This window comes from Borostomias antarcticus, assembly GCF_949987555.1.
Source record: "Borostomias antarcticus genome assembly, chromosome: 24".
NCBI classification, from domain to species: domain Eukaryota; kingdom Metazoa; phylum Chordata; class Actinopteri; order Stomiiformes; family Stomiidae; genus Borostomias; species Borostomias antarcticus.
The window spans coordinates 10,209,460-10,234,010 of NC_140257.1; the positions used below are offsets into that span (position 1 = coordinate 10,209,460).

The 24,551-nt window shown below is 45.3% G+C and overlaps 3 protein-coding genes across 6 annotated transcripts; 1 reads left to right on the forward strand and 2 right to left on the reverse strand.

Moving 5' to 3' along the window:
* Positions 1 to 159: 159 nt before the first annotated feature.
* On the reverse strand, positions 160 to 1,449 carry znf830 (zinc finger protein 830). Its single transcript, XM_084458485.1, has one exon. The coding sequence runs from the start codon at positions 1,418 to 1,420 to the stop codon at positions 362 to 364; it is 1,059 nt and encodes a 352-aa protein (XP_084314611.1). The 5' UTR covers positions 1,421 to 1,449; the 3' UTR covers positions 160 to 361.
* An 824-nt stretch (positions 1,450 to 2,273) lies between these two features.
* Positions 2,274 to 14,119, forward strand: LOC311325422 (ankyrin repeat domain-containing protein 13C-like). The gene is made up of 13 exons (XM_084458120.1): positions 2,274 to 3,141; positions 3,332 to 3,373; positions 3,995 to 4,099; positions 8,346 to 8,431; positions 9,198 to 9,243; positions 9,530 to 9,596; positions 9,934 to 10,078; positions 10,276 to 10,407; positions 10,603 to 10,764; positions 10,924 to 11,003; positions 11,132 to 11,230; positions 12,246 to 12,346; positions 12,532 to 14,119. Exons 1-13 carry the CDS (start codon positions 2,787 to 2,789, stop codon positions 12,660 to 12,662), a joined length of 1,551 nt encoding a protein of 516 aa, XP_084314246.1. The 5' UTR covers positions 2,274 to 2,786; the 3' UTR covers positions 12,663 to 14,119.
* Positions 14,120 to 14,320: 201 nt separating this feature from the next.
* Positions 14,321 to 21,800, reverse strand: LOC311325692 (uncharacterized protein). 4 transcript variants are annotated; one of them, XM_084458430.1, is made up of 12 exons: positions 21,512 to 21,800; positions 21,071 to 21,204; positions 18,651 to 18,766; positions 18,376 to 18,451; positions 18,170 to 18,224; positions 17,846 to 17,982; positions 16,931 to 17,009; positions 16,629 to 16,748; positions 16,059 to 16,148; positions 15,685 to 15,762; positions 15,268 to 15,445; positions 14,321 to 15,126 (listed from the first exon to the last, which is right to left on the reverse strand). In XM_084458430.1, exons 1-12 carry the CDS (start codon positions 21,631 to 21,633, stop codon positions 14,938 to 14,940), a joined length of 1,374 nt encoding a protein of 457 aa, XP_084314556.1. In that variant the 5' UTR covers positions 21,634 to 21,800; the 3' UTR covers positions 14,321 to 14,937. The 4 variants fall into 4 exon arrangements, with proteins under 4 accessions (XP_084314556.1, XP_084314557.1, XP_084314555.1 ...); XM_084458431.1 differs by having other exon boundaries at positions 16,059 to 16,142; positions 18,170 to 18,219; positions 18,371 to 18,451; XM_084458429.1 differs by having other exon boundaries at positions 18,170 to 18,219; positions 18,371 to 18,451.
* Positions 21,801 to 24,551: the final 2,751 nt, after the last annotated feature.

A 24,551-nucleotide genomic window follows, 5' to 3' on the forward strand; every position in this document is an offset into this window, starting at 1 on the left:
TGTTTGTGCAACCTATATAGTGTGTTCAATGTGATACATGTGTTTGGGGAGGGGATCCATTCTGTCCCTCACAGATGAAGCAGTTTCTCCAAAGGAAAGAAAACATGGAGGCTTCAAATGTTATTTTTAATGAATCGCATAAGCATTGATGTTTGGGAATTTGCATTGGTTTGACTGACACTATAAAAGGCAACATGTACCACAATACAATATAACATTACACTTTTTCACATTTAATACCAGAGCTTTTAAACTAATTGAGGCCAAGAATGTTTGCTTTGTTAAATTTTTGCACTTTTATTTACATTGGGGACAGTTAAAGGCCTGTCCAGTGTCCATAGTTGTCAGGCTCCTGGGGATTTTATGCAAGGGCCCCTTTTGCCCTCCAGTCCCTTGACAGCAGGTGAAGCAACTTCTCTTCGTCCTCCTCCTCCTCATCACTTCCCCCAGAGGCTCCAAGCCCCTGCGTCTTCTCCTGAACAGGCCGGCCCTTCACTACATCTTGTTTATCTCTCAGTAGCTCAACCCTCCTGTAGCATTCGATTTGTTCATCAATTTCATCAATTTGACGCTCCAGGCGACCCTCCTCATCATCTTCAGCTACAATGGCCTCTGACTTGGTGTTCACCTGGCGCATTTCCTTTTGAAACTCTTCCCATTCCTTGTCCATCTGGTCTTTGGGTGCGTCAACATTGCGGACTTTAGCATCTCTCACTGGGTCATCAAAAAAGCCCTCGGGTAATGCCTCTGCTGTATTGTCTTTCTTCTCCAAGCTTTTCTCTGGTTCGTCTGCTTTCAGAATTGACCCTGAATGAGAAGCAGCTGGAACGGGTGGGATGGAGTTGTCAAAAAAGTCGGCTGGGAGTCCAGGTGCAGACACTTCTTTCTGTACAAGGGAACCTGGGGTTACCCCGGTGTCAGCTTCCTCCTCTTCTTCATTATCGTCGTCATATGTTCCAGACAAAAGACTCAATCCCGAGTTCTTCTGTGCGTAGCCAGTTGGCTTATCGGGTTTACGGAAGAAATCTGCAGGCAGTCCTGGTTGAGTGTTGCCGGACGACTGAGATTTAGGCTTTTTCCAATTGGTGTCTTCAGAATCCAATGCTTTCCTTTTCAAGAGTGGTGAAGGCTGCGGTGCCTGACTTTGGGCTGGTTGAGAACTCGACGGTTTCGAACCTTTGATATCTGAAACTTTCTCCTTGTGCTGCTTCCCCAGGACATGCGTCTGCCACAATAATTCAGATTTCACCTGGACATTGCACAGTACACAACTGAGGTGCCCAAGACTGTTGTACTTGGCGTAAGGGGACTCGACTCGCTTTTTCTTATCCGTTGTTTGCCTTTGTTTCTCTCTCATCAGCCGTCGAAGTTCTTCTTGATTTATTATCTTTTTCCCCTTGTTCGTCTTAGAAGTTGCCATTCTTGTTGCAACTGCTCATCAAGGCGAGGGAGAAAAAAAGATGCGTCTCAGGAAGATGACGGAATGACGGACCCTTTCTATAGCTTTTAGGCGTCGCCAATATTGCCTGATTAATTATAAACAACGCATTAATACATCTATTTTCATCAAATTCCGACTGTGCAATTTATTGACATGTACAATTCATTGACATTCATATTTGCACATCTAGGTTGGTCGTGCATCAAGTTGGTGCACATTCTACGATCATGCACCACTTGTCAGGCGAGTGAAATGGCAGAATTTCCGTCTGTCAAGGGTCTTTTTATTTATTATTTATAAATCGACAAAGTAAACATTACAAAATTAATTTACAACATTGCAGTACAAACATTACTGTAAGAATACAGTAAACATACATAAACTGAATATAGAACACAGGGTACAATCAGTTACATGTTAAATTATTCCTTTAGTTTTTACATAACTTGGTGTAGTTTTGCATGCCTATAAGAATAAAAATCAACCCCCACCCCACCCCATTTCATCCTATGCACGAAGAATCTGCCAAGAATCATTACAACATTTATAACAAACATCATGTTTGCAGGATGCAATTGAAAGGTTGAAAGAGTTTTCCTAAGAATACAAATTGGTAAATCCATTCAAAATGTACTAACGTGGGCATTTCCAGAAATTGTGGTTTAAAGATTTTTGAATCATTTTCAGAGAATACACGTTTATCATCAATATTAATGATTGGTCGACCAATCTCCCTTCTAGAAATAAGAACACGCCCATTCAGTTAAAGATCTCTCAGTAACCAAGAATTACATTTATTTTCTACTTTTTCTAGAATGGGAGTGAAGTTAAATTGAGATTGAATCATTGATGTCTTTCTGATCCTTGTAGATTTTCCCAAATAGGCAACCGTTTCAATAGGCTGTAGCATTGTAGGGTATTCGCTCCTGTCAAGCTAACTAATGCTAGCTAGTCGAGGTAGCTAAACGTTAGCAAATAAATTCTGCCGCAAGGAAACGTTAACGGGGACATTTTGTAACAAGTGTAGCTAGTCGGGATATATATATATAAGTATATACGTATAACGATGTCACCGGTAACCAGGTGTTTACGCTCTTAACCGAATGTTAGCTAGTACAAGTTTGTGCATTTGTATTTTTACGTGGCGTTTTTGTTAAGAACATAACGCCGCACCCACATTCATTTTTGGCAGTGTAGCTTGCTAGTTAGCTGTAGGCTAGCTAATGTTAGCCTAGCTAGCTTTCTACACTAGCTAGCTATTTTAGTAGACAGCTCTACAAAATCATACTGTTTTGTTATTGGAAGCCTGGTGAAGGGAGTAGTTAGCTAACGTTAACGTTACATCATGACTGGGGAGAAGATTCGTACGTTGCGGAAAGACCACAACAAGCCGAATAAAAATGAGGATATTATGGAATCCTGTGATGCGTCTTCAAACGGGACCAGTAATGCAAACAAACAAAACAAGGGGTTTCAGCAATACCATAACAAATCGCAGCAACAGTTATCAAATATCAATGCAAACAACTTAAACGCAAATTCGCCTGTCGGCTCCATCGTGGATGATAACAACAAGAACCCCATCATTCTGACAAACGGGGACTTGGAGTTCCCTGTTCACGAATGCGTGTTTAAAGGTGATGTGCGTCGCCTATCTTCGCTCATAAGGACCCAGAATATCTCTCAGAAAGATGTACATGGTGAGTTTTGAGGTAATAGCACCTCATTGGTTTTTTGAGATAGACTTGCATCCAAATCAAGCTAGTCAAAGTCATTTCCTCCATCAGCCAGTTGTACAAGTCAGTGTTGTGTCTTCATGTTTAGCAGTGCCTGCATTATGGAGAGAAAATGTGTTGTGCAGTTCTAAACATCTCCCCCTTTCCTTTCCAGGGAACACACCGCTCCACTTAGCTGTGATGTTGGGCCACAAAGGTATGGTCTTCATCTAGCCAAAGCAACATCATGCATGCATTCAAAACATTACCTTTGTGTACGTTTGTACTGTATGTATACTTGAATACAAAGGCCTGTTTGAATATTTCCCAGCTCAAGGCACAGAGGTTTCGTAGGATTTTTGTATCAGATTATCACCTGTACGCCTCTGGGCTTTGCATACAAGGTCAGGAAATTATGCCAAAGGCTCTGTGCTACAGGCTGTCACATCTGCCAGGCCATGTGCAACATGTTCTCCACCTCTGTAAATCCAGTCACCAGTGGCCTGGAATACTACCCCCCCCCTCCCCCCCCCCCCCCCCCACACACACACGCTCTCATACACCCTGCTCTCATACACCCTGCTGTCCTATCTGACCTCTGCCGCGTTACTAGTCAGACTGATGGGAGAGGTCTGTAGGGATTGCTTAAACTTGCTGATGAGCCTGACTGAATTAGGCTACTGAAATGCAAAGCATTTTACATGAAGGGCACAGACACAAGGAATGAATATACTTAAGTCCAGCTAGATCTTGCAGATGGAGCTCTTTGCCTGGGTGATATAACTGTGCCATGTTAAAAAGTAACCTGATTGATTACATTTTTGGGTTTCTGTTGCAGAGTGTGCCCTCCTGCTCCTGGCCCATAATGCTCCTGTCAAGGTGAAGAATGCACAGGGATGGAGTCCTCTGGCTGAGGCCATCAGCTATGGTGACAGACAAATGAGTAAGTGATCTCTGATGTTTAGTTCCGGTCTTTTTTCCTCATTGAGTTTTCGCCTATTAATGCAGACCCATGTGGAGTTGGCAAGCTAAAAATGTTTTTTTCCATCATGTAGAGCAGGGGTGCTCACACCTTTTTGGCTTGCGAGCTACTTCTAAAATTACCAGCTCAGCAAGATCCTCAAAAGGGTTCTTCTAGATTGTACAAAACAAGTTGTAGCAGCTACACATACAGTACAAGCCTAAATAAACAATGATAAAATCAGCCAACACATGATTAAAACATTAAAATACTCCGCTCCAGTACAAACTGGACAAACATTATAAAACTGTCACACTTGTAATATACAAAGTAGCAGGAGGAAAATGTTGCTCATTTGGACAACAAGAGAGGTGACGTGACTGCTTGCCTTCGCACACCAACTTCAACGCATGTGATCAAGTCTAAAGGTGGAGGCACATGCTTGGGCTGCTATCTCTTTTTCATCTCTCTGGCAGTCATATTCATTGAAACGTTGATAGATTCAACCATCGTTGCTTCTTCTTCTCTGGAAATCCGTTTTTCAAACGGTGTGTCCTGTTTGGCAGATGTTTCAGAGTGATTAGGGATTGCAGAGACTGTAGGTCGACAGTGTTTGCTCTCCGACGTGGCGGCTGTCCCAGCTGGAGCCGTGCTGCTAGAGAGGAGAGGAAGAGGATTTATTTCCGAGCGGCCGGGATCCAGACGGGCTGGAACGCAGCCTGGAGCACGGCTTAGGGTGAGGCGGGCTTAAGCTCGTGGCTCTCTGGCCATATTGCTCCCTCTGCCGACGCTGATACCGACTACTGACGCCGTCATTGTACATCAGCAGTCTCGGTGTCGGCCCTGGCAGGCTGGACAGTGGGTCACGGAACAGACGTGCCGTGTATGGCGGATCAGGTCTTGTCATTCAGCCCGCTAACTCTTTCCAGTTGAACTTGGACGTAGGCCTATATTGGTAAGGCAGAGACGGAAATGGCGAGACAAATCATTTGTTTTTCTGCGCAGCGTCCGCAACAGTTAGGGAGATGGCCCACAATCCCACACCTCTCGTTAGTATGCCACTCCAGCAATAGGGAAGCTGGATGGCTGGCAGGGCACACGGAGGTCAGCCATGGGAAGGTCATGTCACAGTGTGGGGAGGGGAGCAGAGAGAGCTGCTTGGCCACATCCAAAATGGTACGGCAAAGACACTCACAGGCAGCCAAACTCCAGCTGGAGGGGAAGTACAGTAGGACCCCACTTATCCGAACCCAACGGGACCGAAGGTCGTTTGTATCTCTGAAATGTCCGGATGACTGAAACTTGTGTTAAAATGCACCAAATTCAATAAGTGGTATACTTGTTTCATATAGACTCATAATAGACCGATAAATACCCTTAATTACTTGTGAAAATGCATCAAAATTGCAATCAAATGGCCAACTAAACTCATATAGCCTAGCCTGTAATAGGCCAACAGTAGCCTATAATAAAATAAACAAATTTCCACTTGAGTGTGGGCTTTGATCAAATACAGTACTTTATCTCAAATGAGTCCTACGCTGCATCGATAGGCTACTGTATTCACAGAAATAAATGGTATAGCCTAAAAACAACCCAACATTAGAACAATTAGAGATAGATAATAAATAAATAAATGAAATGATAGACAAGATGTCGTGTCTTAGGCTATTGTAGCCTAAAAGAAAGTCTCTAAAACAACCGATGTAGGCTAATGTGGCATAGGCTGTAGGCTATTATTTAACAAATACAGTAGGCCTAGTATAGGCTAATCTACATGCTCACAACACGTCTGTGTTCCTGAAGTCCATTAACTGGGAACGAAAAATGACTCGATGCTCCTCTGCTTCATGCTGACGCGCTTTCTGGCTACCAAGGAATGCAGCTCTCGCGCAGCAGACTCGTTTGCGTTTTGCGCTCGACATTAGAGTAACAAAGAAATGAAACGTGACAGTAGGCTACAGCCAGGCAACATGTAGGTCTGCATACAGTTCTCTTTTTATTCACAGTAGGATACAGTACATGTTTATTATGACAGATTTAAATGCAAGTAGGCCTACAGTACTGTAATGAAAATCCCACCAGAAACCAGGTAGCAGCCCCCCCCCCCCCCCCCCCCCCCCCCAAAAAAGAAGGTTTTTAAGCCTGTCCGGTAGACCGGGAGGTTCGGATCTCTGAAGTTCGGATGAGTGGGGTCCTACTGTAGAGCGATAGGAAATGTAGCTTCGCCAAAGCTGGCCTGGTGGTTAAAGGACAGGTTCGGAATTTATCATTATAAGCCTTATTATAAGGTGATTTACGAACATATACAACGGCCGATATCAAAGTTGTCAAACGGTGCAATCTCAAGATATAGCCCGTCACCACTAACACACTCCATGGATCATAGACAAAATCCCTCAAAAACACCATTAACTATAAAATAATAAATAAAAACAATCTGAAGCATATTTTGGGCCTTTTTTTTTGTCATAACATCAACGGACACCAGTGCTCACTTGGTGAGTTTCCTGTCTTTGAAAACAAGCAAAGACAGGAAACTCACTAAGTGGTCACTGGTGTCTGTTGATGTTCTGACCCCAAAAAATTGCCCCAAAATATGCTTCCGATCAGGTTTTATTATTTAGCAAAGAACTATTGTCACTCGCAGTACATACTTGTAAACTTCCGCTTGAACTTTGACTGAGTTTGGAGGCTACCATAGAAGAAGAGCAGCTTCCGGTTCACAGGTCTACACAACAACAACAACAACAAGTTGAGAAGCCTTGGAATGCTTTGCAGCTGGTATTTCATTGATAGTGTCAGGTAGAAGTGTTTGTTAATCAAAACAAATATGGGACGCAGATTATTCTAATCTTTATTGTCAATACAAATCAATGGATATAATATGATCAATAAAACCTGATCGGAAGCATACTTTGTGGCAATTTTTTTGCCAGAACATCAACGGACACCAGTGACCATTCAGTGAGTTTCCTGTCTTTGAAAACGAGACTTTATAGTGTTTTTGAGGATTTTGTCTATGCACCTATTGAGTGTCACATTGACACATTGAGTGTGTCGGCGGCGACGGGCTATATCTCGAGAGTGCACCGTTTGACGAAACTTTGATATCGGCCGTTGCATATAATCGTAAATAACCTTATAACATGGCTTATAATGATAAATTCTGAACCTGACCTTTAAAGAAAGTGTTGACATCTGAAAAAGGGGGAAGGATGTTTTTTTTCAGGGTTTCTTTGTAGAATATAAGCCAGCTAGTGTTTCCATCTTTCTCTGTCTCTCCTTTTGCTTCTCCGTCTCTCTCTCATATGCACACACATGCGCACACACACACACACGCACACACACACTCTGCGACAGCGGCTCACTCTACAGTGCAGCGCTGGCCCTGCAGTGAAAAGCTCCGTCAGCACTCTCTCCCTCTCTCCCACTCTCTCTCTCCCACTCTCTCTCTCTCTCTCTCTCCCTCTCTCTCTCTCTCTCTCTCTCCCTCTCTCTCCCTCTCTCTCCCACTCTCTCCCACTCTCTCCCACTCTCTCCCACTCTCTCCCACTCTCTCCCACTCTCTCCCACTCTCTCCCTCTCTCTCCCTCTCTCTCCCTCTCTCTCCTCTCTCTCTCTCTCCCTCTCTCTCCCACTCTCTCTCTCTCTCTCTCTCCCTCTCTCTCCCACTCTCTCCCTTCCCGACACGCCGCTGCCGATGGTGAAGATAACGGGAGCGCTGCGCCGTTGGCTGTTCGCGGCCCCGAGCCTCGCACCGTATAGTCTTCGCAATCCATCAGAGACGTCATTAAGGGGGGTCCGCTTATCAATTCGGTGTGGGTCTGCCACGGCGGAGGCCCGGCTCACGGCGTGCGGTAGCAGCACCGAGCATCCACGCCACGCACACACGCGTGAGACGTGACGTGAGACCCGGAGACGAGGTTCCTGCGGGCTGGCCACCAGCCGTCCCGTCTCCCGAGACACGGCTCTGCTCTCAGATTGTTTACCGACTACAGTTCTCCCGTTTCCTACGGGTAAACGATCCTTGTTCGGCCTACTAAACACAGGCCCATCCCGTCACGTCCTCTCAGGCTCACTGCATAAACTGCCCCTGTTACGAACCCTGGTGTCATATATGCGTGGCCTGGATGCGCGCCGCGCCGTGGCGGTGTCTGGCCCAGGCTGGCGCGTCGTCGTCGTCTGGTTGCCTCACCGCCAGCCTTTGTTGTCCTCCCTCCGCCAGTCACGGCCATCCTGAGGAAGCTGAAGCAGCAGTCCAGGGAGAGCGTGGACGACAAGAGGCCCAAGCTGCTGAAAGCCCTGAGAGAGGTGAGCCCTGCGGCGCCCGACGCTCTTGCGCTCCCGGCCGTCCGTCTGTCCATACCTGTCCCCTCCATCCATACCTGTCCCCTCCATCCACACCTGTCCACTCCAACCATACCTGTCCCCTCCAACCGTACCTGTCCCCTCCATCCACACCTGTCCCCTCCAACCATACCTGTCCCCTCCATCCGTACCTGTCCCCTCCAACCATACCTGTCCCCTCCATCCGTACCTGTCCCCTCCATCCGTACCTGTCCCCTCCATCCATACCTGTCCCCTCCATCCATACCTGTCCCCTCCAACCATACCTGTCCCCTCCAACCATACCTGTCCCCTCCATCCATACCTGTCCCCTCCATCCATACCTGTCCCCTCCATCCAAACCTGTCCCCTCCATCCGTACCTGTCCCCTCCATCCGTACCTGTCCCCTCCATCCGTACCTGTCCCCTCCATCCATACCTGTCCCCTCCATCCATACCTGTCCCCTCCATCCATACCTGTCCCCTCCATCCACACCTGTCCCCTCCATCCACACCTGTCCCCTCCATCCATACCTGTCCCCTCCATCCATACCTGTCCCCTCCATCCACACCGAGCCACAACAGCCCCCTGCTTACTGAGCGCACACACACACAAGTCTCCCACTTGAAACCGACTGTTATTATGTAACCTGATTAGCATAGACGAACACTAGACCCAGTCGTGTGTGTACTCAGTGAATATGCAGGCATATTATTATATGGAAAATTATCTTGTCTCTTTTTCTCATAGCTTGGCGACTTCTACCTGGAGCTTCACTGGGACTTCCAGAGCTGGGGTGAGTTTCCTCCCGGTGATCATCAAGACTGCTTTTATTCTTAGTCTGGGACACATTACCGAAATTCTGCTCTCCAAACTAATTATAGTCTGTCCCGTTCCCATTGTATTCCTGGGACATGCTAATTGCCCTGTGGGTCTTGCTGCTCCCTTGTCTCGGGGATTTGTTAAAGCGCGTTTAGAGCCTAATCACGGCAGCCATGTTCCTTTATGTCACATTAACAACCCACCCAGTTGTCTGGAAGTCAATATGGGACGTTACAGAACAAGCGTTTTGCGTCCCACAGTGCCCTTGCTCTCTCGGATCCTGCCGTCCGACGCCTGTAAGATCTACAAGCAGGGCATCAACATCAGGTGGGTCATTTAATACCTCAGACAGACCTTCCTCCTCCTCCTCCTCCTCCTCCTCCTCCGTGTGCAGCGCTGTTCCAGCCTTCCGCCGCGCCGAATGATCACTCTCCTCCTCTCCCATCTCTCTTTCTCTCTCTCTTTCTCTCTCCTCTCTCTCTCCTCTCTCTCCTTTCTCCTTTCTCTCTCCTTCCCTCTCTCTCTCCATCTCTCTCCCTCTCTCTCTCTCCCCTTCTCTCTCCTCTCTCTCTCCTTCTCTCTCTCTCATCTCTCTCCCTCTCTTCTTTCTCTCTCTTTCTCTGCTACTCTCTCTCTGTCCTTCTCTCTCTCTCACCTCTCCCAGACTGGACACCACGCTGATCGACTTCACGGACATGAAGTGTCAACGCGGCGACCTCAGCTTCATCTTCACAGGGGACGCCCCGCCCGCCCAGTCCTTCGTGGTCCTGGACAACGAGCAGAAGGTGTACCAGCGAATACACCACGAGGTGAGGGGCGGGCGCCGGGCGCGTCCAGCTTCGCTGTCAGCCTCAGGGCTCCGTCAGCGAGAGAATGACTGGTGTTAGAGCACGCAGACACACCCAGGCACGCGGACACACACACACACACACACACACACACACACACACACACACGTCCATACAGGGGCACCGTTCACTCTGTTTGCTGTTGCCTCCGCCCGCAGGAGTCCGAGATGGAGACGGAGGAGGAGGTGGACATCCTGATGAGCAGCGACGTCTACTCCGCCACGCTCTCCACCAAGTCCATCACCTTCTCCCGCAGTCAGATCGGCTGGCTGTTCAGGGAGGACAAGACGGTGAGACCCTTCATGACCACGCCCCCCCCTCACCCCCCCACGCTGCCCTTTGTGCAGTCACATGACCCGGGGCCACGCCCGTATTCCTAGAGAAGTCACGTCAAACGAATCCCTCTTGACCCGTAAGACAAGGCCGGTGAAATGACGCGGCGTTAACGTGCGGCCCGCGGTTCTTTTCCGTTCTCCCCCCCGCAGGAGAGGGTGGGGAACTTCCTGGCCGACTTCTACTCCGTCAACGGCCTGGTGCTGGAGTCCAGGAAGCGGCGCGAGCACCTGAGCGAGGAGGACATCCAGAGGAACAAGGCCATCATGGAGAGCCTGAGCAAGGGGGGAAACCTGGTGGAGCAGAACTACGAGGTGAGCAGCAGGGGGGGGGGGTCTGGCACAGGGGGGAAGAGAGCTGGGGAGGGAGGTAGAGAGGGAGGGATAAGATTTGGATGAACGTGGGTAAACGGGACGACCGCTTAGTAGTCGGATGAATGGCGCGGTCACGGATGTGTCTGTCGTGTCCCTCAGCCCGCGAGGAGGCAGTCCCTCACGGCGCCGGCGTCCAACACCATCTCCTGGGAGGAGTACATCTCCGCCGAGCAGGGAAAGTAAGTCCCGCCTCGCTCGCCGCACGCCAGCACCGGAGCTTCCTGCTAGATGGAAGCTGCGTTTCAGAGCACGGCTGGCGCCGAAGGAAGCGTTAACGTGTGTCTGTGTCTCCCCCGCACCCCCGCAGGCCACCGCATCTTGGGAGAGATCTGGTGTGTAAGGAGAGCAAGAAGAACTTCAAAGCCACCGTCGCCATGAGCCAAGACTTCCCCCTGGGCATTGAGTCGTACGTACTATTGTGTACTGTATACCTTAGCTTTTTCATATCTTTCATATTTTATATATATTTATACATATATATATATGTAGGGTTGCTCCCTGAAAGTCGATGACTCGAATCATCAGTTGGACACCCTTAAGTCGACTGAGATTTTTTAAGTCGAGCAGTCGTTTTTTTTGCTCCACTGTCAAGATGCGCTGGTGGGCTAAAGACAACTCACCTGCCTTGTGATTTATACAGGACAGACCACTCACCTGCCTTGTGATTTATACAGGACAGACCACTCACCTGCCTTGTGATTTATATAGGACAGACCACTCACCTGCCTGGTGATTTATATAGGACAGACCACTCACCTGCCTTGTGATTTATATAGGACAGACCACTCACCTGCCTTGTGATTTATATAGGACAGACCACTCACCTGCCTTGTGATTTATATAGGACAGACCACTCACCTGCCTTGTGATTTATATAGGACAGACCACTCACCTGCCTTGTGATTTATATAGGACAGACCACTCACCTGCCTGGTGATTTATATAGGACAGGCCAAGCATTCGCTTTAGACCTAGGCTATTACTGTAGCTATTTATTGTGCAGTAAAAGGAGACTTTAGATTGATATAGTGGAGGAAAGAAGACAGAGGACCCCTCTCCCCTCCGCTGTGTGCCTAGCCTACTGTGCGCCAGCAATCACATGCATTTCCCAAACAAAATATGTCGACACAAAACTGCTTTCCTAGATCAATCTTCTTGTGTTGACTAAGATATCCGATGGATATTTTTTTTCCCATAGACAGAGCTCTAACGTCCGTGAAAATGCTTTAGTGACAGCCAAAACCTTTCCTTGTTGACTGCTGTCCAACACAGAGAAATGCGCAGTGGAGGAGACTATTGTCAGATCACCCAACCATAGGCTATGGGAAACACTGCATAAAAATGAAACAAGTTGGAAAAGAGCTTTGTTTATTTTAAGTTCAGAGTTTGGACTGACCCTTTGTTTTCCATCTTGCTACCAGGTTGTTGAACGTGCTGGAGGTGATCGCTCCGTTCAAGCACTTCAACAAACTCAGAGAATTTGTTCAGATGAAACTTCCCCCCGGCTTTCCAGTCAAACTTGGTACGAGTGTGCAATGTCCGTCAACAAGCCAATGTGAAAAATGATTGATTACATTACAGTAATTTAGCAGACGCTTTTATCCAAAGCCACTTACAACAAGTGCATTCAGATCTGTGTCTGCTTAAAGCCAGAACCAGATGACCAATCCACTCTCTGAACATCTCTACATATTTCCCGTGTTTCAGACATCCCAGTGTTCCCCACGATCACGGCAACGGTCACCTTCCAGGAGTTCCGCTACAGCGAGTTTGAGGAGTCCATCTTCTCCATCCCGGCAGAGTACAAGGAGGACCCCAGTCGCTTCCCTGACCTCTGACCTGGCGGAGCTGACGAAGCCACGGAGGTCGAGGACGCCCCCTCAGAACTGACAGAGAGAGGAACTCTTTCTACACTAAAGGAAATAACCAACTAAAGACAGTTAAAACAAAAAAGGAAGAAGAGAAATGTCATGTTATGTTTTATGTCTGTGTGTTCTGATGAAAAGGGAATGGTCTCTTGTTCAGAGTTTTTTTGTTTTACTTTGTAGATAGGCTATAACTAGCAAATCGATGCAAACAGGTATTGAAGGGCACTATGACATGCACAAGATCAGATTCTAAAGGAGACGTTGAAGGGAAACAATAATAATTTGTCGCTAGTTACAGCTTTGTTGAGCTACACGATCACTGCTGTGCGCAGCAGCCACTTCCTCTGAACGGTGATGCAGTTGACTCATCTTGGAATCCCTAGTGTACTCATTTTCCCCTTAGTGTACTCATTTTAACCTTAGTGTACTCCTTTTCCCCTCAGTGTACTCCTTTTACCTTTAGTGTACTCCTTTTCTCCTCAGTGTACTAATTTTCCCCTTAGTGTACCAAGAAAGCCCTTATCTCATCTTGTTCGTCTATTGTCTGCTCTTTTGGAGGCTGGTCTTTTCACAATGCATTGTAGTACTGTACTCTTGGAAGTGCACTGACCCTTGGTGTCTGTAATTAAATCACTAGATATGACTTCATGAAAATTGTTAGAAATAGATATACCATATGGAACTGAGCTTACTTTTTCATGTGTAAATGATGTACCTAATGTATAGTCAAAGGATCAACACTGTGTAGCAATAGAGTTCCAATACACAAGAATGTTTTTAACAAGGTGGGAGAAAGAATGGTGTAAAACTGTGTTCTTCCACATCAAAGCCCAAGCCTTTTTTTGTAGTGCAGGATGAAATCAGGTTAGCTCACCTTACCTCCCGTCCTGGCTATCACAGTCTGTTCAAATTGATTATGTGAATCTATCTGTTCTGTGTGAGAGCTGTTATACTGTATTTATGTTGTTTGTGTGTATGTGTATGTACGTACATGTGCGTGCGCGTGTTTATGTGCAAGCCCAGATGGGGTATCAGGAAAACTGTTCTAGTTTGATACTGCACTGACATTAATATATTTAACGCATGCTATGGTTGTCCCAGTGGATTACTAATATATCCTCAAGCTATATTTCTTACTTGTTATACAGTATACCTTATGTATAGGCAGATTATTCAAAAGACCAAAACACAGCAACATTTTCAGTCAATGCCCCTTCAGTAGAGACTCCACATTACAGATTGTTTTTCTGTCGTTAGTCAACCAGATTTATTTTCAGTTAGAGCTTATAAACCTATACTGTGAAATCAATCTTGCGATATGTTCTAAAGCTGTCCTGCAGTAATGACTTGGCTCATGAAGATGTCTGGCTTGGGCTGGCTGGTCTTCTATAATGTAACAGCTTTACCAACCTTGACATCCCTTTAAATAAAGCACCAGCACCATGTTACAACACTCTGTTTCTGTGACCACTCATTGTATTTTTGATTTGCATTGAAATGGAACGGGAGATGAAACGGTCCCATCTTTAACAGTATATTTCTCTAAATTAGAGTACCTGGGTGTCAATGAGATCCATCACAGTCATTTTCACCAAAACAGGCTTTATTGTATAAAAAAATGGTAACAATACATATTCACAATAAGCATTAGATCTACAGAATATAGGTTGAGTAGGTGGGAGAGGATGGGCTATAGCGCCACAACACATCACTGGTATGGACGGGATATGTACATGATGGCATGTACATGAGGGACAGGAGGAGTGTGAAGAGAGCTGACTACACAAATTCAAGCATGAAAAGCAAAACCCACAGCAAACTGCTATTTTAGCCACCATGTAATCTAAGGAAAAAACTAAAGAATTAACAAACGTTACATTTTCAAAGTGGTGAAAACGATTGGCTTCTATCCAGTAATCTGTAGAATTTCGATAAACAATAAAGATAGACATATTCCACTATCAAGTTGCAAGCTTATGCTAAAAAAAGAACAGCAGCACAACCAGAATAGCTTTCATGTAAAATTACAGAACATGATCTTCCAACCACTTTCACATTTTCATCTGTTCACCACACTGCTCAAAATATAATTTACACAACATTCACAGAAAATGCCAAAACTGGGAGAAAACAGTAAAGGTTGAAGTATATCTATTTGATCAATTTCTCTACTAAATGAGCGGTGACAGATTAATGGATGGCAATACGTTAGACTGTGTTTCAGGACGTTTGTGAGGCGGCCGGCTCAGTCGCTGACATCCATGTCCTCCTCGCGGTGATCGTCTCCGTTGAGCTTGGCCGCCCTCACCGGTGGGTCCGTACCGTTGCCCTCCACGGAGTGAGGCGACACGGCCGAATCATCGGAATCCTTCTTGTCCTCCCTCTCTTTCTCGCTGTCGTAGCCTTGCTCTTCCTCGTCATAGTTCCTCGTAACCTGGACAAAGAAGAGCAGCTCCTTTCAGATTCCTGGGTTCACCACTGGACACAAATAGCCTGACGGCATCGGTAGAACTCCTAGCTTTAGTGAGTCATTCAAACCCTGCCGGACATCATATTTTGAGTAATTACCACAAACCTTTACATCTCCTTTCTCTCCGTCAGATTTCCTGTCCCTCTCTCGTTCTCTCTCCTTGTCTTTGCTTTTCTTCTTCTTGCTCATGGAACATTCCCTCTCCTCACGGTTGCGCTCTTTGTCGCTCTTGCGTTCGCGGTCCTTCTCTCTTTCCTTGTCCCTCTTCTTCTCCTTCTTGTGTCTGTAAACAAAGTGGGGTAACGCTCAACAACATTCAATACAAACGCTCAGTCGGCCATTTGCATGGCTTTGACACTCGTTGACGAAATTACATTTCAGTCTGAGCAGTTTCAGCATCGGTACGTTTTATTTACGACAACTGCGATGTGATTATTTGGATCTCTTGTATGGGCAAAATATTGGCATGTGTACCAGCTTACACCCTTACAACCCTGAAATACATTGAATGAAGAGACCGACCTCCTTGGAGAGGGAGACCTGGAGACCTTCCTCTTGGGGGATTTCTTAGGGGATCGGCTGGCACTCCTCTTGTGCCTTCTGTCCAACAGAATTCAGAGGAACTAGTCAGGCTGAGACCTCGACATATCAGGGCTGCGTTTCCCAGAGGCATCGTAGCGCTACGTTCATCGGAACCTATGTTCATAGGTAAGCTACGGCGGTCACCGTAGCGCTATGATGAACGTAGCGATACGATGCCTCTGGGAAACTCAGCCCTGGACTAATAGAAATGTTGGCCACTCAAGGACAGGTTGTTGGCCTCCCTACAAACGCTGGGAAGTAGTCAGCCGCGATCTGCAGCCAGCCATCTGCTCGGTGACCCAAAGTGCACTCACCGGCTCGGACTCCGGGACCTCCTGGCGGTGCTGTAGCTTTTCGGCGGCGTTCGGGAGCGCTTCTTCTCCCTCTCTTCCTTCTTTCTGTCTCTGGGAATCAGAAAGCGCTTATTAAGGCCTGTGCTGGACTAACCATCCCCTCTGTTAGACTAGAGTGAAAATGCTTTGAGGATAAGGATTAAATGTAGCCTAGTTCCCATGGTCATCAGAGTTTAGGGGGCGATCACGCCTGGAAAATACGCTGGAAACGCGGACGCTTCAAAGACGCTTGAAACGCCTGGGCCAAATATGACGATGACGAAATGGCGCTTCTCGCGTCTGACGCTCAAAAAGTTGAAAATAGTTCCAACTTTTTTTTTTTTATTCAGCGTCTACAAACGCGCGTCAAAACTGACGCGCCTCCAAGAAAAGACGCTTGAAAGACGCCCGTCGAAAAAGACGCCGGAACGCCAGTCAGACACGCCGCTTCATAGGAAATCAATGGTTTTACTAGCGTCTCGTTTCTAGCGTCTTTCCCAGGTGTGATCGCCCCCTTAGAGTGACAGTGACAGTTTGTGAAACACGGCTCACCTGGACTTGCTCTGGGACCGTCTGCCTCTCTCCCGGGAGTGGGACCTCTTCCTGCGCGGGCTCTTGGAGCGCCTCCTGCTACGAGAGTGTGAACGCCGTTTCGACCTGCTGTTTGAGCGCCTGCTCACACAGACACACACACACGCACATATATAGGTCAACCGCCCCCAACTTGAATACACACATTCAGGGCTACCTCGAATCAAGCCCAAAATGTAGAGCCCAATGACTCCTGGAATCTTCCTGCGACCACTTTTTCAAAGACAATCGTTCATGACTGGAGTATAGGATGGATGTTTCACCTGTGTTTGGAGCGAGATCGGGATCTTCTCCGTCTGGACCTGGACCTGGATCTGGAGTGCTTCCTCTTGCTCTCCTTATCTGCAGAACCACATAAGAGTTAAGCCTGCGGTATACTAACGGTTTAACAACACGTACTGTACAATGTAGACAGGTGCATATTTTGCTGTGCGTTAATTTCTGAGGAACTGAACAGCCAACCGCAGTCAATTCTCCAAAGGAATGCAAGAGACGTGTGGCAGACGCGTAGTTAAAAGCAAGTATACCGCGGCTTTAGACTTGGATATTGCACATGACCACGCTCTCATCAACTGTCCCATCTGGGAGTTGTTTTTTTTTAAAGTAAACTTTCCATTTAGAGGGCCAAGCAAAGTCTGATTATCTGCCTTCACGAGTTTGTTTGAAGGCAAAGATGCTTTTGTGTGACATACAATGACATGAGAAGCCTAGGATTGCTTTGCAGCTGGTTTTTCATTGATGTTAGGAAGAAGTGTTTGTTGATCAAACAAATATGGGACGCGGATGAATCTAAACATCTCTGGCTTTGTTGTTAATACAAATCAATGGATATAATATGATCAATAAACAACTGTGGCCATTTTTTGGCCAGAACATCAATGCACACCAGTGACCACTCGGTGAGTTTCCTGTCTTTGAAAATGAGAGTTTATGGTGTTTTTAGGGATTTTTTCTATGCACCTATGGATCCATTGAGTGTGTTAGTGGCGACGGGTTATATCTCGAGTGCACCGTTTGATAAACTTTGATATTGGGCGTTGTGTATGATCTTAAATAACCTTATAACATGGCTTATAATGATAAATTTCGAACCTGTCCTTTAATCCTAATTAACGCGTAAAATTGACAGCCCTAGTTATTACAAAAACAAAAATGATAAACAAGCTGTAGCCACTTACTTCCAGGCTCGATGGCAGCAGAGATGAGGGACTGGGCCTCTCTGACTCTCTTCATGGCCTCTTCGATCTCTTTATTGGGGTCCGGCTTCATGCATGGGTTCATGTTCATGTTCATTCCTGCAGCCATGTGATTCAGTCTGAAGAGGAGGAAAGTCAACACATTAGACTAGAAGATAACACAAAATAAATGTCTGATCACTGGAGACATATTTTCTATTATTTCATGTATACAGTAAGTTGTCAGAGCAAATATAAAGATACTTAGATAACATCAAACTAACATATTGCAGACTGGGACTTTTCGGTTGTTAAGAAATGACTCACTTTGGATCCACAGACGTCATGAACTTCAACAGCTGATCAGCGGCCAGAGACTGTTATGAATGTTGAGAATAGAATAAGTTAAAAATGGAAGCAGTACAAGTACTGACTGCAGTAGACTGCTCCTACGGTTTACATTTTTGGGGTATAGGGTATAGGGACTAAAAGTTACCAACATAAAATGTAATTCCAGTAAGCAGTCACCTGGGGATTCATGTTGGGTCCCGGGAATCCAAAAGCAGCCATGGGGTCCATGTTGGGTCCGCAGAAAGGATTGCCTCCCATCTGCAGAGAACCAAAACAGATCAGAGAGCCCTCGCATTGGGTTCAGATTTCTGTGTTCTTATGATAGCTACCTATTATTAATACAGGCATTCAGAACTTATCTTCCATGCATCAAGAAAAACAATGCACAGAATATATAATATAACATTAAAATTAATCAATTTAGGAGAATTTAGGTAGGACAGTGTTGTGAACGTACTGATGGATTGCCCATTTGGTTTGGTGTTGGAAGAAGTCCTCCCCCGGGCAGTATCCCTGCAACAGCATTTGCTGGCGCCAGCAGTGACAAAGCCTTAGCCTCATCTGGAATAACGCCTATGGGAAAACAAAACGCGTTAGGAGAAGAAAAATACTTCCACACTACACTCAACTTGAGAGGAGAGACATTTTGCAAAAAGAGAAAGAAAAGATGACTTTCTCAAGGCAAACACCGAAAAAGACAATCATTTGTTGTGGTCTTACTACGGTTACCTTCAATAGCTGCTAGATCTATGAAGAATTCCCTTTATTCATTTAATCATGGTAGTAGAATGACTACGTTGGGGTAACATCACAGTAAATACTACTCCAATAAACACTGCCAAGATGTTATCACCTGAACTTGTTTTTTAAGTCATGAACCAAACGTTAGCAAGCACAGCGGCTTCTCCAGTGGGGTGTGCTCTCAATTTTCATATAGATGCTTACAGAACAAGCGACTCACGTTGCCGGCTTCGCTACTAAAATCACACAGAGAAAAATCGAGATACACAAAACAAAGAATTTCAGAGAATTGGCAGTAATACTGTACAGGTTGAGTTTCTACTTACCAGAAAGACAATTGTCAGAGGGAAAACAACACTGAATATTTTTTTTCTAAAAATTCTCATCAAGTGCTGCAGACTGTTTCTAAGTAGCTTACCTGTCACTGCATCAGTCAGTTTATAACCAATGCCAATAACCATTGCCTTTTGAGACAAATCAAGTATGGCATAATAGTCACTGAATGTTTAGAATCGTTTTGCTTTGATAGTAAGTTAGAACAGGCTCAGACAACTGAAAGCCCCAAAAGCTCTCATTTCATTGTAGCTGAGTAAAAAAAAATCACAGAACTGTGACATAACATCTCAATAGGATGCAATGCCCAAGCAGAATCTCAATTAATTTACCCTTAACACAAATTCTGCTTTTTCAACAGAGGACACACATACATTCCACACTCACAGCAACATAACAACATTTAGAAAAGGGACATGGGTGAGAGAATTTAGCTGCAGGAGACAAAACGGTTGGGTGGCATTTTCAGCAGGGCCTGGTATACAGGACTGGCAGAGCCAGGAAAAAGAACTGTAAAACACAACAACAAAAAAGAAAGACCACTGTTAAAGAGAGAGTACTGCACCAATGTCATGTTATGTGGAGTGGATATCTGAGACAATCAACAACAAGATACAGCAACTTGTTAACACAGAAAACACAGACTGGTAGCCTAGCTTATAAGAGGTAGCGTGTCATGTTAGAGGTAGTGGGTGAACAGTAGGTGGATCTAGTTTTGGCAGGAATGCTTCACCAAAATATATCCCTTAACCAGGAAGTGTCTCGATATGAAGGGGAACAAATGTGTGCCGCCATATCTTCTGAGTGACTCATTGTATTGGTACTCTTCTTACCATTTGGATCCAATTCATAGAAAAAAAACAGACTGGCAATTACACAGCTCTGATTATAAACACACTGGCTTAAATCTTACTGTAAAAGGTAAATTCTCATAATATTTTCACTTATAAATCAGACTAGTTAAATAGACTGACATTGCAGTGATGATGACGCCTCTAACAGAGTGTATCGATTGCATTCTACTTGCACTAAAATACCTAGAGGAGAGAATGAGAGAGAAAGAGAGAAAGAAGAGTTGACACACAAAAGAGAGAGATAGGGGGGGGGGGCTTGAATGCTTGCTGGCCTTTTGTAATTGTCTACAGTCCCCCTGTTGGCAGGCAGAGGACCACTTTCAGCCATCAGGGAGGGGGCTCTGCTTTTGCCTTCTCCACTACAAAAATCACACACACAAATAACAAGAGAAATTTAATGAAGGATAGTCCGATATGGGGGAGAAAATAAAAAGCATGGTTAAACTTTTACACAGTCAAGTTCACCTCTGCCCCGTTTTAGGTTCGTCCTGCCCATGTATTGGGTGTGTCGGTCAGGTCCCGGTCCTTAAAAAAAGACTTTGGTATACCATGATAACTGTGAGGGGCGTGACAGCTTTGTGTCTTAATGAGAGCCAAAATTAGGCTGTAGCCTAGTTGAGTTACCAGTTCTTGAACGCTTTGGAGGTGAGCGGGTGCGAGCACCGCTATGGCGCATGGTGGGACCACAGTATACCAAAAGTCTCGGCTGACGTGCCCGCCAACACCCCTCTCTATGGGAACGTAAGCAGAGGGAGAGTGAGACTGATCACAAAACAAGACATCCAATCGAATCATCGGTAGGCACCAGCTGAGGCGAGGGAAATAAACTGGCCAAAAAGACACAAGTATCTCTCCATCTTTTTCTGTGATCAGTGGGGTTTCACTCTCCCGCCTTAGAACATACAATCAACAACCATTGATACATGATAAGAAACATTATGGCACGCACCTTCCGCAAAAGGGACAACTATCAATGCTCTGTCCACGAAGACAGTGTTGGTCAGATGCTGGGACACTCCCACGGACTCGCTCGCCTGGAACTTCACAAAGCAGACACGCGACGTCACCGGTAGAGGGGATTCACTGCAGGGAATTATAAATGTTAGTTTTAAACGGTTTCAGATTAGAAAGATGAATTACTGGCTAGCTAGCTAGTAGGTAGCAGAAACTAAAACCCGACTGGTTGCAAACGGCTTGGGCCCCACAGCAAATAAGGTTACGTGAAATGCCCTGGGCGGCCCAAAGCCCAACTATAGCTCAGTTAGCTAGGAAGCGAACACAAGCTAACGACAGCCATTTAATTTCTGACCTACTACCTGTGTACGGAATAACCGCCATAATTTACAAACAACATTATATATTTGAATAAAATAGCCAATGAGCAACTTACTCTGGTGGAAATAATTTGAGATCTTCAATGTTTCCAAGAAACCCGAACAGCATTCTCATCTGCTCGGATGTTGTGCTTGGCGACACATTGGTCACTTGAACTACGTTCGTTGTGCAATTCATTTTACCAAATAAATTTGTTTAATCAAATAAAGAAACGACTGAATATCTATAATCGATGTAATATCGGAAATGTAGACTCAGCTAGGTCGGGTACAATAACTAGTTAAATCATGAGTTAAATAGCTCAACCAGAGAGCTCCAGACCGACTAGCTACTCTGAGTTAGCATAAAGCGGATGCTAACATCGGTAGCTGGCTAGCGTTACCAAAGCGCATGCGCACTAGTTATTGTCTGCAGCTCAAGCGAGGCTGCTTTCTCCTTGTCCCTGATCTCTATTCCGCTTCCCCAGTCACCGAGAAGAGCTTGATTTCCCAACACGTCTGTCTCCGAGGCTGATGTTTTCAATAAGAAACAATTAAATACATTCACTGTGCAATTTATGTTACCGTGGATTTAGGAATCTATTTAGATAGACATACTGATATGCAGGTACAGGTGGCAGCCAACAGAGGTCAACCTCCAACCGAAAACTCAACACATTAAAACGTCTAACTCTAAAACAAACAAAAAAGGCTGATACAACCTTTGTCAAGAATGATTAGGCCTACTGATTAGGCTTCTGAAATAAAGACAGGTCTAGGCAGCCTGGTCCTCAGTGTGTAGTTTGGGCATACAATTATGTTGATACAATAGCCTGTAGCCTAATTTGAAAAAGCAAATAGGCCAGTCTATGTATTTTTTTGTCTGTCAGGTAATAGTTGGCATTCAATAAATATTATGGTTATAATCAGCTGTCTACTGCTCATGTTAAACGTGGGTCTTTGTGACACCTCACTGACCAATGGGTCTGAAAGATTGGTGTCACTAATTTGAAAGTCGCTTGGATGCCAAGTTGGCTATTATTCATCTAACTTTGTAAGGGGTATTGGCTGTTATTTTATTTATAGAATACTCCAGCATTTGTGTTGCAAGGCTGCCAAGTGGTTTATGCAAAGCTTTGCTGGAATGTTGTGTAGAACCAAAGTGATCCTTTTAAGTGTGTCAAAAGCAATAGGCCTTATCTTTCTCACCAAAGCTTTGTGATGACGTTTAGTGCTTACTGCGTGGGCCCTGTTTTTGTGCGTGGCTGTAAGCCAGCGCACCTTGAATAGCAAATGTCCAGCAGTTGTCACTCCTTGGTTCCCTCCCTGGCTTCCTCCCTGGTTCCCTACCTGTGTGCCTCCGTCCCGTTGTTGACCTGCAGTTCTATGTTGCTACCACAAGAGGCAGTGGTCCCAGAACATCAAAAGATCTATGACACCTCATGTTTCCCAGATATTCAATGGCTTGGTGGTTAGGTAGTTCATCTCTCAAACTGAATGTTGAGGATTCAAACCCTGACAGAACAGTATTTTGTCACTGGATGTTGTAGAAGCTATGTAAAAATGCGGTTACCTGGTGGTTCTATGTCAGTTATTGCATTTATGTGGTAAATAAACGAGCAGGGGTCATATTTGTTCATTATAGACCCTTTTACAGCCTTCGTCAGCACAAGTATGCACGCGCATTGTGCTGGTTGTGAAGGTTGTGAGTTCAAACCTTGGTGTGGACAGTATTTTGTCACTGGATGTTATAGAAGCTATGTAAAAATGTGGTTACCTGGTGGTTCTATGTCAGTTATTGAATTTATGTGGTAGAGCCACTGTCCATAAATAAACAAGCGTGGGTGATATTTGTTAATTATAGACCCTTTTACAGCCTATGTCAGCACTAGTATGCGCACACATTCTTGAAACAGTAGCAGGGGGAGACAGACGAATTCAGAGCAAAGAGCAGTAAAGAGCAGTTTTTTAGTGCAAAGACTAGTATTTTATATACCATCAAGATGTCTGGCTGTTGCGTCTACGGGTGTACAAATCGGCGCTCTAGTGGATTCAAACTTTATTCGTTTCAAGAGGAAACCGGCCTTTTCAGAGGAACCGGAGTCGCCTGTGGCTACAAGCCATTAAGCGTACGGACTGGACTGAGGACATCATCAGAAAGGCTACACTCGCGGCTCACATTCTCTACGCTATGATCGGCTTGTTGGTGCCTGCAATATTGTGTGCAATATGGCTGAATAATTATCAGATTTTGATGATATAGAAGATGACTTAGAATATGATGGAAGCCGATCGTAGCGTAGAGAATGTGAGCCGTGAGTGTAGCTTACAGACGGAGAATAGCCAGTCTGCGCTTTGTGCGCATGCATGCTGGAGCAAATGGGGAAGCTTTATTAGACGTTTCTAAAGATCATATTACAGAGGCATGTGAAAACCACAACATGCCCTCGCTCTATGGAAGCACAACTAGCGATTCATAAAAATAGATTGATGAAAACCGTTTCACGGCCGAAAATACATTTTTTAGAAGCTGCATTCTCGGTGCCCCGTCTGCCGCCATTAGATGGATATACTTGGCTCGCGCTGGATTTTAAATTTCTTCTACAGGCCTCCGAATTACACCAAAGTTATCTTGGTGAGTCAAACGTCTTATAATATGCCATAAATAAGGTTGTCGAAAAAGAGCATTCTCCTTTAATAAAGCATTTAAGAAAAGTTTCAATCAAGACTTGAGTATTACCTATTCTGTTCAGTACTATGTTTAGAATTGTTCAATTGTGATATTATTACGGTTGGGCTTTCTGGTCTGCCTACACTTAGGTTACTTAGCTAAGAACCATTTTAATTACAGTTTACTTCTAAGGGCAAATACTTAACTTTACTTTCATATGTTCATATCAATATAATATCAATAGCATATATGTATATATATATATATATAGTAAAAGGAGGCCTATTAACACTTAACTATTTACAATCAACTTTTCTACCTGCTGACTCAATCAAGTAGATGTCCAGATAACCCACTGTGTCTTGGTCTACTTATTCACCACAAATGGCCAGGAACCCGCCAGCAGATTCAGTCAGAGGTCCGCCAGCTCATCCATCGGGGACCTG

Coding starts and splice junctions, on each gene's coding strand:
- LOC311325422 (XM_084458120.1), top strand. CDS start 2,787: ATGACTGGGGAGAAGATTCGTACGTTGCGGAAAGACCACAACAAGCCG. Junction 10,408..10,602: donor TGTTCAGGGAGGACAAGACG/GTGAGACCCTTC, acceptor TCCCCCCCGCAG/GAGAGGGTGGGGAACTTCCT. Junction 10,765..10,923: donor TGGTGGAGCAGAACTACGAG/GTGAGCAGCAGG, acceptor CGTGTCCCTCAG/CCCGCGAGGAGGCAGTCCCT.
- znf830 (XM_084458485.1), bottom strand. CDS start 1,420: ATGGCAACTTCTAAGACGAACAAGGGGAAAAAGATAATAAATCAAGAA.
- LOC311325692 (XM_084458430.1), bottom strand. CDS start 21,633: ATGAATTGCACAACGAACGTAGTTCAAGTGACCAATGTGTCGCCAAGC. Junction 17,010..17,845: donor TGCTGCCATCGAGCCTGGAA/GTAAGTGGCTAC, acceptor GTGGTTCTGCAG/ATAAGGAGAGCAAGAGGAAG. Junction 16,749..16,930: donor CGATCTCGCTCCAAACACAG/GTGAAACATCCA, acceptor CTGTGTGAGCAG/GCGCTCAAACAGCAGGTCGA.